The 13,972-nt window shown below is 34.0% G+C and overlaps 1 protein-coding gene across 2 annotated transcripts; it reads left to right on the plus strand.

Annotated features, from left to right (window-relative positions):
- The first annotated feature begins 5,255 nt into the window (after positions 1–5,255).
- Positions 5,256–9,445, plus strand: LOC131074315 (rust resistance kinase Lr10). 2 transcript variants are annotated; one of them, XM_059208538.1, is made up of 11 exons: positions 5,259–5,623; positions 5,705–5,873; positions 5,960–6,082; positions 6,188–6,513; positions 6,684–6,823; positions 6,949–7,011; positions 7,093–7,406; positions 7,615–7,816; positions 7,910–8,162; positions 8,297–8,441; positions 8,538–9,445. In XM_059208538.1, exons 3-11 carry the CDS (start codon positions 6,068–6,070, stop codon positions 9,363–9,365), a joined length of 2,286 nt encoding a protein of 761 aa, XP_059064521.1. In that variant the 5' UTR covers positions 5,259–5,623; positions 5,705–5,873; positions 5,960–6,067; the 3' UTR covers positions 9,366–9,445. The 2 variants fall into 2 exon arrangements, with proteins under 2 accessions (XP_059064522.1, XP_059064521.1); XM_059208539.1 differs by having other exon boundaries at positions 5,256–5,873; positions 8,512–9,359.
- The last annotated feature ends 4,527 nt before the right edge of the window (positions 9,446–13,972 follow it).

Consider the following 13,972-nt stretch of genomic DNA (forward strand, 5'->3'; position numbering starts at 1 on the left):
ATATTAATAATTTATATTTAAAATTTTATTCATTGGACCATAATCTAGAAATTCAATTAAAATAAAAGCACCTGGATTAATGGAGTCCTAGGGTTTTTCCAATGCTTGCACCTGCAACTTTCTTCCTTTCTCTCCACCTTGGCTACAATCCCTCATATTTTTCTCCTTCCCAACACATAATGAATCCTAATTTAAGCGTGCTTGGCAACATAGTTTCTTCCCTTTTTAATAATACAAGCCTTTATAGGCATTAATTTTATAACATTTTAATGATAGAGCTCTCCTATTTTGTCCTACATTTATCTCTTCCATGCCTTTGGCCATTCTCATTTACACTCATGTCCTACATTTTGGTGTTGGATAGCTTCTCCAAAAAAATATTTTGTTGTCATGCCCTTCCTATTCATGCATTTATTTCCTTCAATACTTTTTTTGGTTTTATTTCTTTCCTTCTCTTATGCATTCGATAGTTTTAACATTTATTAACTTAGCTATTATTTATATTTTGCCCTCCTTCCCCACACGCTATACATTTAATTTTATATATATATATATATATATATATATATATATATATATATATAGTTTCTTACCATTTAATATATTTATTATATATTAAATTCATTTAATTGTTCATTGGTAAATTAATTATTATTTAACGTCTTTATTTAACAAAGATGTAGTTAGGATGTTACAATTTTTATAGACATAATCAGTAATAAGCAATCCATGGTAATTGAATAAATGTCTACAGTCCTAGTATTAAATGGTAGCTCAAACAATTCTCACCATACTTGTTTATCTTTCTAAAGAGATTATTAAATATTGCAAATTGAATTTAACTGGATTGTGAAAATCTAAATTATTGCAAGGGTTAACCAAAGACCTTGACACAAGCACAACATTGGACTACTTGCCTCTCACCAACAAAACCACAAAATCTATTTCATATTGCACCCCTGTACCTGCAACCAACGAAAACCCTCACACAAGTCCACCCACACATTATTAGTCTAAGTTAGTCTAAACAAAATAAATGCACTAAATTATAGATAGCATAATAAAGGCAATAATTATATTCAATAATATTAGCATCATGGTTCAGAACTGGAGCAGACACACATGTATATTGTCCACATAACAAAATCCATAACTTCACCCCTAATCCAAATTACACCAGGGCTAGGGTCATGCTGCAAAAGTATTAATGTGGTTTCTAGGGGCTATGACAAGCGACTCATTGTGTATGTGATGTGCACTTGAGATAGTTGTTGTTTGTGATCTTTGATATGATCCTCAACTATACATGGGTAAGTTTGTAGAGTTATACTTGGTAATGTTGGGTAAATTGAATCCACACTTGATGGAAATGTTTATCTTATAATATAATGGGACTAAGTCAATAAATTCACTTAATTAATAATTAGGATTTAAAGAGAGATGAAAGATCTCATGCATGAGGAGAGAATGAACTCCCTCTAACACTTGAGTGTAAACTATAAAACCTTTAATTTCCCATAAGAGAATATGTCAATGGGGTTATCATGAATGAGCCCCCAAGGATTAGATCTGGGTCTAGGGACGACCCTAATTATGGGAGCTTAATTCTTTCAAATGTAAGCATATAAGTGGTTTCATCAAGTTGACACCACTAGGGTGAATGAAAAAGTTGTGGAGTTAACCTTTCAAAGCAAGATGAAAATGTTTGGTTGATTAAGTAGATTATCGATATTATGTATATATATATATATATATAAAATTGTGGTGGTTGAGGGGTGGATTTTACATAGGTATAAGAGAAAGTAGGTTCAAACACTAGACCTTGAAGCTCACTTGACTCTAGAAAAAGTAGGCTTTGTCACACAATTGACCCACTCTAACTATGTTGGTCACTAAATATGTGTGTGTGTGTGCGCACACACACACACATAGTTGTTTTGAATATACTAATTGAACATTTAAGCTCACGAGATGAATGACTAGTCGTAACCAAGAAACCCCAGTTGGGTGTAAAAAAGAAAAGTGAATATATGTATTGTAAGGGTAAATGAGAGTGCACATCAGAAGGTTATGGTATATAATTATTACTATTTTCACACACTAATTGTTTGATGAATTTACACATTATCATGTGGTAACTATCACCACATATTTACAAGTAATATTATAAGTGCTATATTGACGACAATGAGTGGTCATTGATGCATGATACTTTGGTACCTTGCAAGGATTAACTAAAATTTTTGTATACTTGATAATATAAAAGTGATCTATCTTACGAAAAATGAAAAAAATACTTCAGAATATATTTTTTACTGATTAAACATTACATATCATTTCTAAATTTTTTTGTACATTACTACTCCCAAAATTAATTTAAAAAGTTATTTACACTAATCTGACTTCCTTGCAATAATGGCCATTAGATTGATCAAAAGGAGATGGTAAGGAAAAGATAACCTATTCGTTTACCCTGGCCTCTTGTTTTAACGACATATACCGTGTTGAATTGTTGGGTCTTTTCATCTAGAGTAAAAAAAGAAGTATAATTTTTTTTATGGAAAACTCAACGAAGCTACAGAAGTATTTTCTTATGGAAAACTCAACGAAGGTGCAAACGAAACTCTATGAAAATGCCAAAGCCACTTTTCTACTCATGTTTTATGATGCAAGGAAAAACTGACGACTCTCAATGCGAGATCAGGGTTTTGAAGAGGTTGTAATTCCTGTCACTGTCACTCAAAATTTGCAGGATCATCATAAGCGGTAGGCGCTACTTTTGAATTAAGAACTAATTTCTGCAAGCTGTTGAACATAATGAGGTGTTCTATATCTTTGATTTATTTGTGTCCTCTGCCCCTTCAATTTTTCAGCTGGACTGACAGAGCAACAAAATGTTTTCTTTCATTTTTGGAATTCTATTAGAATTGAATAGTGGAAGATTATGAGACAACTTAAAATTCCACTATAGAAGTAATGTTCAAAACTCAACTCTTTATACTATAAAGATATTTCAAACTATTTTATTAGAGGAATTATCCTTCTAATAGAAAACCATCTCCCCTTCATTTTGGGTTCTTTTGCTTGTCACATCCCCATAGTCAAAGACTAGAAATGCCAAGAAAAATTTAATAATCAAATGAATAATCAAAAGGATAAGATAGAAGAGGATGGGTTATACAACTCCTACTATTCACATTAACGAGCGATGGCATCGAAAGGGGCACAAAAATACCTTTATGGCAGTATGGCATGCCAATTTACAATAATCACTTACATGAAGGAGAAAAGAAAAAGAGGTTAGGCTAGAGATGCTTGGTTCAAAAAAGCTAGACTCCACAACCTTGACAGTGTCGTTCCTGCCTATGCTTAGAATGCGAGCTTAGAATAGGCTATAGATGGACAACAAAACTAAAGGCACTTGGTGCGAATAATGGAGCTTCTATCTATCATTCCATGGATACTTTTGTACTTACCATTATCAATTGTTGGCTAGTATGGAGGTAGCAACGTTCATAACTGTTGCACTATCATGTCCATACCAAAGCTGTTGATAAAATAAATACAAGAAGAAAAACTACTAAAAATGTGAGTAAAGATGAGATTGAATGAAGGTGCTGTAGAAAAGGGTAGATCATCTCCTCTAGAGAATGTTCGTTTATTTTAGGAATCTTAGATTTAGAGTTGCCTTTTATGTAACAAGGGCATACGTTATGGTAAAAAGTGTTTTTAGTTCCCAACAAAATGACACATCTAGGAAGGAATTATAAGAATACTTAGGGTGTAAAAATCACTATAACAATCTACCATTTATAATAGTTTGACAAATCAAGTATCATATTAGCAAAACAATAAAATAATTTTTTGAATATATCTACCTACATGTTGAATATGTGGAATCTTAAATAGGGCAAGTGAATTGTTTTAAGAAAATGACTCAATAAAATGTGATCTTTTATTTTATCACAAGTTTTTCTATTATACATAGAATTATAATTATTCTGGATGCAAAAAGTTGATCTATTTTACCGTATAAGAGAGGTAATAGTTAGGGAGATCAAAGAGAGGCAATTGAGAAGAAGACTTGAAACAAACATAGTAAGGTGAACCTTACAAGTAATTTAGAAGACAAAGATAGAAAATGGTGAAGGTTAATTGTTGATGCATCTTTAGAGTAAAGTTTTTCACTAGCGCTATAAGGGGATATTAGAAACTAGTCCTCACATGTGGGTGTAAGTTAGTATTCTAAGATATTATTTGTTAATTATTGTGTGTATGAGAATAATAAATGGAGAGAATAACATAAATAAGGTAAGTGATCAATTTTTGATAGATTAATGGGTTGTAATTTAGTAAGTATTTATAGAAGTGGCTATAAGAGAAGGAATATATATCAATACACCTTCTAAGATCATGGACACCATAATTGTACAGGCTGCTCTCTTCAAATGGCACGCCTCTTTGAAAGAGTGAAGGTTGTCCCTCATAGGTTAATTCATGACATTTTTCCTCCTTTCACATTTTCAACCATTCTTTTAATATGCGTTCTTTTTTATTTATTTTGTTTATTTAAGAACCCATTAGATTGCGCTGATCTGGGGATGTAACAATTATAAGACTATGATGTCATCCTCCAAAATGTTAACAATCTTTGCTACTATCTACTATGCAACCATAATGAAGTTATGAAACCATTGCTACTCATTCATAGTCATTCTTCAAGCATCCTCTAAGTTATAATCCCTTCAAATTGGTTGTATGCATATATACAAGAATTCAACAAGACATATTACATATATATATAATTATCATAACCTAATATGAATGATGTCCCCATTATATTACATAGATATAGACGTCATTGGATAAAATTTTGATGCTTTGGTAGCTTTTTACAACAACTAAACAAAGTAATCAAGCTTGCTATTTGACCCAAACATTTTTACCAAAGATATGAAGTTTTATAAGGAAACAACCAATTTATATATTCTAATGCTCTAATTTAATCAAATACCCTAAAATTTTATTTTTTTGACAAATTAACACATCTTCACTATCACTTTCCTATCTTTAAAATTTTGTATTTACTTATCCAATTTAAATTTTGATTAATTGTTTTGATTATATCATTATTAGAAATAGTTTGTATAAATGATTGAGTTTCCCTCTAAGAACAGAAAGATGGAACAATTGAGGGGTCCTCCGATGATCAATACATTGTTTAAAAAGGAAAACTTAAGTAGAAAGATCGACTAACCTTTTTCTTAAGACCTTTCCGTGTGGAATTGTTGTGCCCTTTCTTATGGAAAACTCTGCGAAGAGGAAAAAGTCGCTATCCTGTGTGGAATTGTTGTTCTTTTCTTATGGAAAGCTCTGCGAAGATGGAGAAGTCTCTATCCTGTGTGGAATTGTTGTGCCCTTTCTTATAGAAAACTCTGCGAAGATGAAGAAGTCGCTATCCTGTGTGGAATTGTTGTATCTTTTCTTATGGAAAGCTCTGCGAAGATGCAGAAGTCATACGCGTACTTCTGTGATGCTACGAAGATGATGGTTTTATGAAGAATCAGGGTTTTAAAGAGATTGTAATGCCCGTAACTCAAAATTCGAAGGATCACTGTAAGGGGTAGGCGCTAATTTTGCATCAAGCTTTCTTTTCTGCAAGCCGTTAATTTGTTAACTTTTCAGCTTGGTCGACACTGGACAGAGCCCACTAATAGCGACAAAATGAGCAGTTCTTCAACGAATATCGCTCCCAACAACGAAATTTCAAGTGCTGGTTGTAACAGATCTTCTTCTACCACTGGCCTTCTAGGTTCTCTCTGAATATACTTATACGGTACATTGAGAATGTTTTGTCCGCTATCACTAACCAGGTACATCACATATGCTTCATTCTTCTACTTTTAACTTTCTGCTCTTTGTTTTGTAAGGGATTTAAGATTTGTACGGTTGCCTACAGGGCTTGGGCTGCAAAATAATTGACAGTGGAACAGAGCTAAAGGATTTAGTGCAGCCTGTTGCCTCAGATTTTTCTAAATTGTTTGAAGGCATTTCAGATAGTTCAAAAATGTTTTCGGATCAGGTAATTCGGATCTTGATGTTTTTTGTTTTCTGAGAATCAAGAATTTTAAACGGTAATTTTACTTTCATGTTATAATGGTACCTTTTTTTGGGTGATTTGATTTAGAAATTTTTGAAATCCCGGCTTTCTACTGAAGCACATTCAATGGCGGTTGACGTGTTGAAAGGATTGGGGAATGCACATTGGGTTGCAGCGGGGCTGTTAGCGATAGCCAATGTTTTAGAAAGATTCGACAACATCTCCGCAAATGATAGAGAATGCATCGACCTTCTCAAGGATATGCTTAAGCTAGGTAAATATTTGAAGCAAATGAAAGACCTCAATGTTAAATTCCACAAAGAAGTTTTGAACGATATGCGTGAAGCTGTTCAATTGATACTTTCTGGTGCGATTTTGTGTCGTTCCTTTATCACATCGAATAAATTATCAAAGTAAGTCATCATCAAGGCATTTGTTTCCATACATTCCCTGATAAACTTATCTTCTCAAAAGAAACAGAGCATTGTTTTGTTGTGTTGACCTCCTAAAATGCGTTATATAGTAAATGAAAAGAAAGTAATATTTCTATAGTTGAATGAAATTTTGTCTGGTAACACCATAGGTTCCTCTTGACCAAGAAAATCCGGGATGAACTTGTATATGTTCGGGGAAAAGTAAATGCTCTGAAAGCCGATCTTCAGGGTCACATGCAGCTTCTGATGATGAAGACACTTACCTTCATCCAAGAGCAATATATTACAGGTTTGGGAATTCTATCTTTCAGGTTTAGATGTTTTTGGAAATTTATCTTTCGACATTTATAAATATTTTAAATTGATTGAATTGTGAGTAGCGATATAAATGAGTTGCTGATATGGCATACCTAGGTCGAAACGAGGAGAATATCTGCCTTGGAATAACAGAGCAAAACCAATCCGAGGATGCACAGTGTAAGATAATAATTGTTTTACAAATCTTTACTAATTCGATTCATTTTTTATCGCTCAAAAGTTTTGAATTTATGTAATCAGGCGAGAAAACAGAGCTGGATGGATCAGAGTCAGACACTGTTTCTTCTCAGGGACAAGATAATTGTAATGATATCAATGGGTATAAAGAACTGAAAATTCCAATATGTATCTCTTTCCAGCTGGGTAAATTTCTTAGAAAAAGAATTCAAACTATGTTTGGACCGCGGCCAAAATGTTCCCTTCCTCTAGAATTACAAATGTTTGTGAAGGAGATGCACTTACCTCAAATTGAATTCAAATTCGACGAATTGCACAAGGCAACAAAAGGGTTTAGTCAAAAATTAGGAGAAGGAATTTTCGGGTCTATATACAGCGTAAGTTCCCATCGAATTCAAACTGCCAATTGTGCCTTTGAAAATAATATGGTAATGGTAATTACTAATAGATATTTTTAAATTGAAGGCAATTCTGTTTGGCAAAAGACAAGTAGCTGTTCAGGACTCAAGCAATGAAATTTGAGCTTTCGAACAGTGGAGAACCAATTAAGATCTCTAAGACCATATTTTGTTCTGTTTTTTATAGGGAAACCTGTCTGATGGAAGACGAGTGGCAGTAAAGGTCGTAGCAACTAATAGGGATTATTGCGAAATAGAATGGATGAACGAGCTGAGGATTCTACCAAAGCTACAACATCGAAACATCGTAGAGCTCGTGGGATATTGCTTTGACAATATGATGTTAGTCTATGATTACATGCCACGAGACCTAGACAGAATTATTCTTGGTAAGTACCCAGTGCATTTCTTTCACTGCTCTATTTTTATGTGATTGTACTTTCTACCTTGAATATGTAGATAATTTTAACCATCATATGCAGGAGAAGATGAAATGATTATTGACTTGCCAACAAGACACAATATTATACTGGACATAATAAGGGGACTTGCTTATGTTCACAAGGGTGTAGATGTGTATGTAGTGCACAGAGACATCAAACCCTCCAACATTCTTTTGGATGAGAATTTGAATGCCAAGATTGGTGATTTTGGAATTGCTCAAATACTGCAGCCGAGAAATGCTCAATATGCCAACAAGGATATAAGCATTGAAACGTCTGTTGATGGAACAGTGTAAGATCGCCTTATCATCTAGACCTTAGTAACAATGAAAATGGTTATTGCATGTGGTCGGGAAATTCTTGGGGAAGAGTATTTTTATTTTGAGCAACTGATCAGTGTATTTTACTTCTTGTTTGGCCCTGCAGAGGTTACATAGATCCCGACTACTGGGAAACTTCTCGTGTGAGTTTGAATTCGGACATTTACAGCTTTGGAATGCTGCTATTAAATGTCATATCCGGCAAACGACATATTGTTGTAGAGCCCGATATCTTCTTTCTCATTGAAGAAGTAAGAACTATATTTGTAGTCACTAAAACCGTAGTTTATAAGGCGTCTTGCAAACTAATATAATGATTAGATTTACGGTTTCGTTTACCAATGCAGGCATGGAGGTTACATGAAGAAGATCGCCTTACTGAGCTAATAGACCCTCGATTGATCAACACAGTGGATTTGATCAACTCAAGCAGCATGGTAAGGACAATCAAAATAGCTCTCTGGTGCATTCAACGGACATCTGAAATGCGTCCATCAGCGTCAAGAGTGTTAGCGATGCTGTCATCAGAAGAGGAGATTCCAAAACCCAGACTAGATCAATCATTTTACGAATACTACTCTAAAGATCAGATTTCTGCTTACACATCACCTGCAAAATCTTGTGTTGCTAAATCCTCTGTTGCTGATGAGTACCATTCCTCAGAGCAAGAGATTCCCATCTCTACCTCACCAGTTGGTGACAATTTCTTAGAAGAGAAGTTTTTCAGTCCCATTATTCCACTTGAGCTCTCTGGTGCTGATTTTAATGTGTCACAAGAGGATAATTGGATACCTACCTTTCCTCCCATACTCTCCAGTGCTGATTATAATTTCTCACAGGAAGAGAATTGGATGCCTACCCCAGCAACTAAATCTTTTGTTGCTCATGACCACTACTCAGAAGAGGAGATCCCCACTCCCACCCCACCAATAGAATCCTCAGAAGAGGAGATTCCCTTTGCCTCCCCACTAGTTAAATCCTCTGTTGCTTATGACAATTCCCTAGTTAAGAAAATTGAAGAATCAAATAGTAAATGGTCAGATGCATCTCTTAAAACATTACGAATACTGTGTGTTTTTTCAATTGTAAGCTTCATTTGCCTTTTTAGAATGTTTACATATGTATCTCCCTCTGTAATCCAGTCTTCAATGAAGCGGACACATTGCACATATTGAGCCTTCCGTGTATTGACTTTATAGAAGGCTTGCTTCCGAGAACAATTTTTTTATGATTTGTTGAGCAGTTTTTTTATCAATTAAATTAAGATTAATATTTATTATTTCTAAGTTGAGATGTAAATTTTATTTTTGTCCAAATATTGTGGTTGTGCATATGCATAGTATGGTTCTAAAAAAAATTTAATTTTAAATAGTTTTTTTAAGATATGTCTATTTAAACTCATTTTGTATCATTCATACATTAAAATAAATTATGTATTTGAAATTTAGATTCGTAATATTACATTTCATATTATTGAACATTTTTAAAATTCTATTTTTAAGTGCTTCAAAGTTTTAAATCAATTGTGACAAATTCTGAAAAATCAAGGAAAACACTTCCACTTTTTGTCAAAAAAGTGGACTCAAACTGAACTTGCATCTACCCTTTCATAGCCACTTATTTATCAAGCATTTTAGGTAGTTTACAAAGGTTGGTTTACATACTAAAATAATAGTTGACTCTTTTATTAAATAATGGGCAATGTTTTCTTCAAGGGAAATGCCCCTAAGCCCCCAGCTAGGGGCTTTGCCTACAACAACCCCCTCGAGGGGCATTGCCTCCAGAGCCCTAAGTAGGGGGAAAGCATATAAAACAAAGTCACCAAAGTTTAAGCCTAATAGCATGATTAGTCACCACATACCAGTAAGTAGATCCTAACTATTGTTAAAGAACTAAAAAAATTTAAACAAATGTATGATGCCAAATAATAAGATTTAGATGATGGTTCCTCATGCTAGCATCAAATAATTCCTTTTGAGTAGGAATATCAATGAGAAAAGAAATGAGTGGATCACAAAAGTCATGAAATATGATGTAAAAACCAAGATCACTAAGCTGGTGAGAGGAAAGGGACTATGTCAATAGATTGTATTGACCTTTGAGACTCTTGTAGAGGCCACTCTTGTGTTATAAGATGGCCAACCAACCAACATCAACACTTAGAGCAATTGGGTAAATGATATGACTAACTTTTTGCAAGAAGGTAGGTATCCTTTAAGCATGTACAAAACCAAAAGAAGAAATTTTAGACTACATTACATTCCTTATGCTCTAGTGAACAACATACTTTTAGAAAAGACTCCAATAGAGTGCTATTGAGATATATTGAGAAAGATCAAGCCAACAAAATATTAGAACAATTCCATGATGGTGCCTCGAATGGCCATTTCTCTACAATGACCATTGCTATTAAGATACGAGGGATGACTACTGTAGTCACATAAATCTGTCCAGCTTAATTAAATGAATATTTCGTATTTATTTGATTAAAAATCCACTAGCCACCAGTTAATTAAATTAATATTTAATTAATTCATCCCCAAACATTCTTCTATTAATTAAATAAATTATTCAATTTATTTTAATTAATTCATTAAATCCAATTCCAATCAATTAAATAAATAAAATCAATTTATTTAATTAAATCTCCCTTTTCCTCTTTTAAATAAATTAAATAAAACATTTATTTAAAATCATTATCACCCCACTTGCATTTTCCTAAAAATGTAACTTGCACACTTTTATTAAAATAAATGAATTTTTATTTTAAATAAAATCCTATTTTCCCTCACCCACCAAATCCACTTGCAAAATCTAATCACCTTCTAGATTCTTCTAACCCCTTCCTAATTAGCCTAATCCATCCCCTAAATATTGTCACATTCCTAAGCAAAATGAAGTCACTTCTCAAAGACCCCAAAGTCTTTGATAACCATTAAAGGCTTTCAACCTTCAACCACTTAATTCCTCAAAGTCTTTGAAAACCATTAAAGGCTTCCAACTTTCAACCACTTAATTCCCCAAAGTCTCCAATAACCATTAATGGTTAATTCAACCCTCCCACATGGTTAAAACATTTGTTTTGACTCAACCTCTACCCAACCCAAAGGTCTCATCAAGCCTTCAATGCTTTGACCATGATTATCTCTTAATCATTTGCACAAAGGTTTATCCTTGGATTAACTCCTAATTCAGTGGGTAATCCTAATTTAGGCTTGACTCTTAGCCTTTAGATAACCATGAGGTCTTCTCAGGCCTTTAATGCCTCCAACCTCTTCTCTCAACCCAATCCTATGTTGACACTTGTCACCATTTTATTGGTGCCAATTGTGCACATGGATCCCCAACTTTCAAACTTGGCCCTTGATTAAACCTTTCAATCCTGGCCATCCATTGCTCCATTTTTCCTATAAATAGAGCCCATTCCTTCATAATCCAGATCCTGAAAAACTTGTAAGCATTTAGACTATAGCCATTTTAGAGAGCATTTAGCATAGCATAACTAAATATTGTCTTTTTGGTTAAAACACATCATTTTAATATTAAAAATAGCTTTTCATTTCATGTTTGGAGCTATTCTACAATCTCAATCCTCCATAAGCATCCATAGTGCAAAAAGCTGCTGAGAGCTACACTATTTTGGAACTTGGAGAGGAGAGGAACAAGGGAGAAAGAGCTAATATCATGCTAAGAGATAGTTGGAGATATCTCATTGTCTTTACTTCTTTAGTTAAGATTCATTAGCATGTTTGTTTTTTAGTGTCTCTTTTGGAATGCCTTCATGTGTTTGGTTTTTTGATTGATTAACTCTAACATCTTGTGTGTTTTGTGTTCTTTGATCATAAACTAACATTGTGTCATTTAGGAGGGCATCAACTACTTTTGGCTAAATCTATTTAGTGATGCATATGGATGGATGATCAATTGTCAAAAATGTGATTTCTTTTCTACAAAGCAAAGACTATTTGGCCCCACTTTGGACTAGTCATTTGCATAGTGTACACTAGACTACATTGGTATGACATATCCACCATTTAGTGCTAGTCACAAATGGATTCTAGTAACTGCAAACTACTTCATTTGGTGGTTGGAGGTAATTGTGTTAAAGGATTCTATTGAGGCTTTAATTCTAAAATTCCCTAACAAAGTTGTGACCAAATTTGATGCCCATTCCACTATCTTCTTTGACAATTTCAAAGCATTTTTTGGCACCCCAATTAGTGATTGGTACTCTTGTATGGTATATACTTAAGATCTCATCAAATTATTTCATTCAAAGTAATGGCTTAGTTGAGTCCAACAAAACCCTCACCAAGATAATTAAAATGACCATAGAAGACAATCATAGTTCATGACATAGAAAGCTAAAGATAATATTTTAGGCTAACATAATCACTTCTAAGAGAGCTATTAGTAAATTCCTATTTCATGTTGGTCTATGATGGGAAGTAAGGATACCATTATCATTAGAGTTTCCCTCTATTGAGCTAGCACACCAGTTGGAATTAGCAAAAAATGATACCATGTCAATGAGGTTGCTTGAGCTAATATAGTTACAAGAAACCAAGAGCAAGGCTATGCATACCCTTGAGACTCACCAAGAACATGTCAAGAAAATTTTTCATAAAAAAGTTGTCCACAGAGTGTTCTATAAGGGAGTGTTGGTGCTGAAATGAGATGCAAATAGAACCAAGATAAGGAGGCACAACAAATTTTATTATATCTTGAAAATTCTATATATCATCACCAATTGCAAGAAGGCCAATGCTTTATGTCTCTTCAGCTTGGATGGTAAAATTATTCCAATACTGATCAATGGTCCATTCACCTCAAACCTTTTCTTCAGGTGATTTCCGGAGAAGAATGTACATGTTGGCTTAGTTTTTTCTATTTTCCAAGAAGTGCTACTACACACTCTACATTCTCCTTCAGGTAATGTATGCTATAGGTTTTTTGTGTGTTCCTTCCAAGTGCAATCCTACACATTTGTGTGACTTATTTCATTCTTTGAGGTTGGCTATATGTAATTGATGTTCTCTTTATGATTGTGGTCAATGGACTAAAAAGACTTCTAAATTCCATGATTAGTAGGCAATCATCCTTCATAAATCATTATAAATGTTGCTACTTTGTGCATACCCCTTTATTTTTCATCAAGTATAATTGATTTGAGAAATACTGACGTGTTTATCATGCTCAAACATATTGTTGATAGTTGTGTTTTCCTTTTTTCCAAATTTTAGTCAAATACCCATTTAAAAAATTCCAAAGGTGGATAACTCTATGGATTCTTTATTCCCTTGGTCTTGTGGGAACTTTGGGTCCAAACAAGATTTTTGGACCAAATCCTTAGTTCAAAGTTATTTCCCCTTTCACCAATCTCATTTTTTTTCTTTTGCCTTGTGGGAACTTCAAGCTCCAATGGGATATTTGGACTGGAAGTCCTTGGTTCCAATTTCTATGCCTTTTCATTTCTCCCCCTTTCTTTTTTTTGTCTCATGGGACCTTTTGGTCTTGGCAATATTTTTGTACCAAGTCCTTGGTTCTAGTTTCCTTCACTTTTCCACACTCCCACTTTCTTCCTTTGGTCCCAAGGGAACTTTGGGTCTCAATGTGATTTTTGGACCAAGACTTTAGTGTCTAGTTCCTTCCCTTTTGCTTACTCTTTCTTTCTTCCCTTGCTCCCATGGGAACTTTGGATCTCGACTAAATTTTTGTACCAGGTCCTTGGTTCCAAGTTCCTTCTACTTCCTCAACTCCTATTGCCCATTGGATTTTTATA

Source organism: Cryptomeria japonica, chromosome 7 (genome assembly GCF_030272615.1).
Source record: "Cryptomeria japonica chromosome 7, Sugi_1.0, whole genome shotgun sequence".
NCBI classification, from domain to species: domain Eukaryota; kingdom Viridiplantae; phylum Streptophyta; class Pinopsida; order Cupressales; family Cupressaceae; genus Cryptomeria; species Cryptomeria japonica.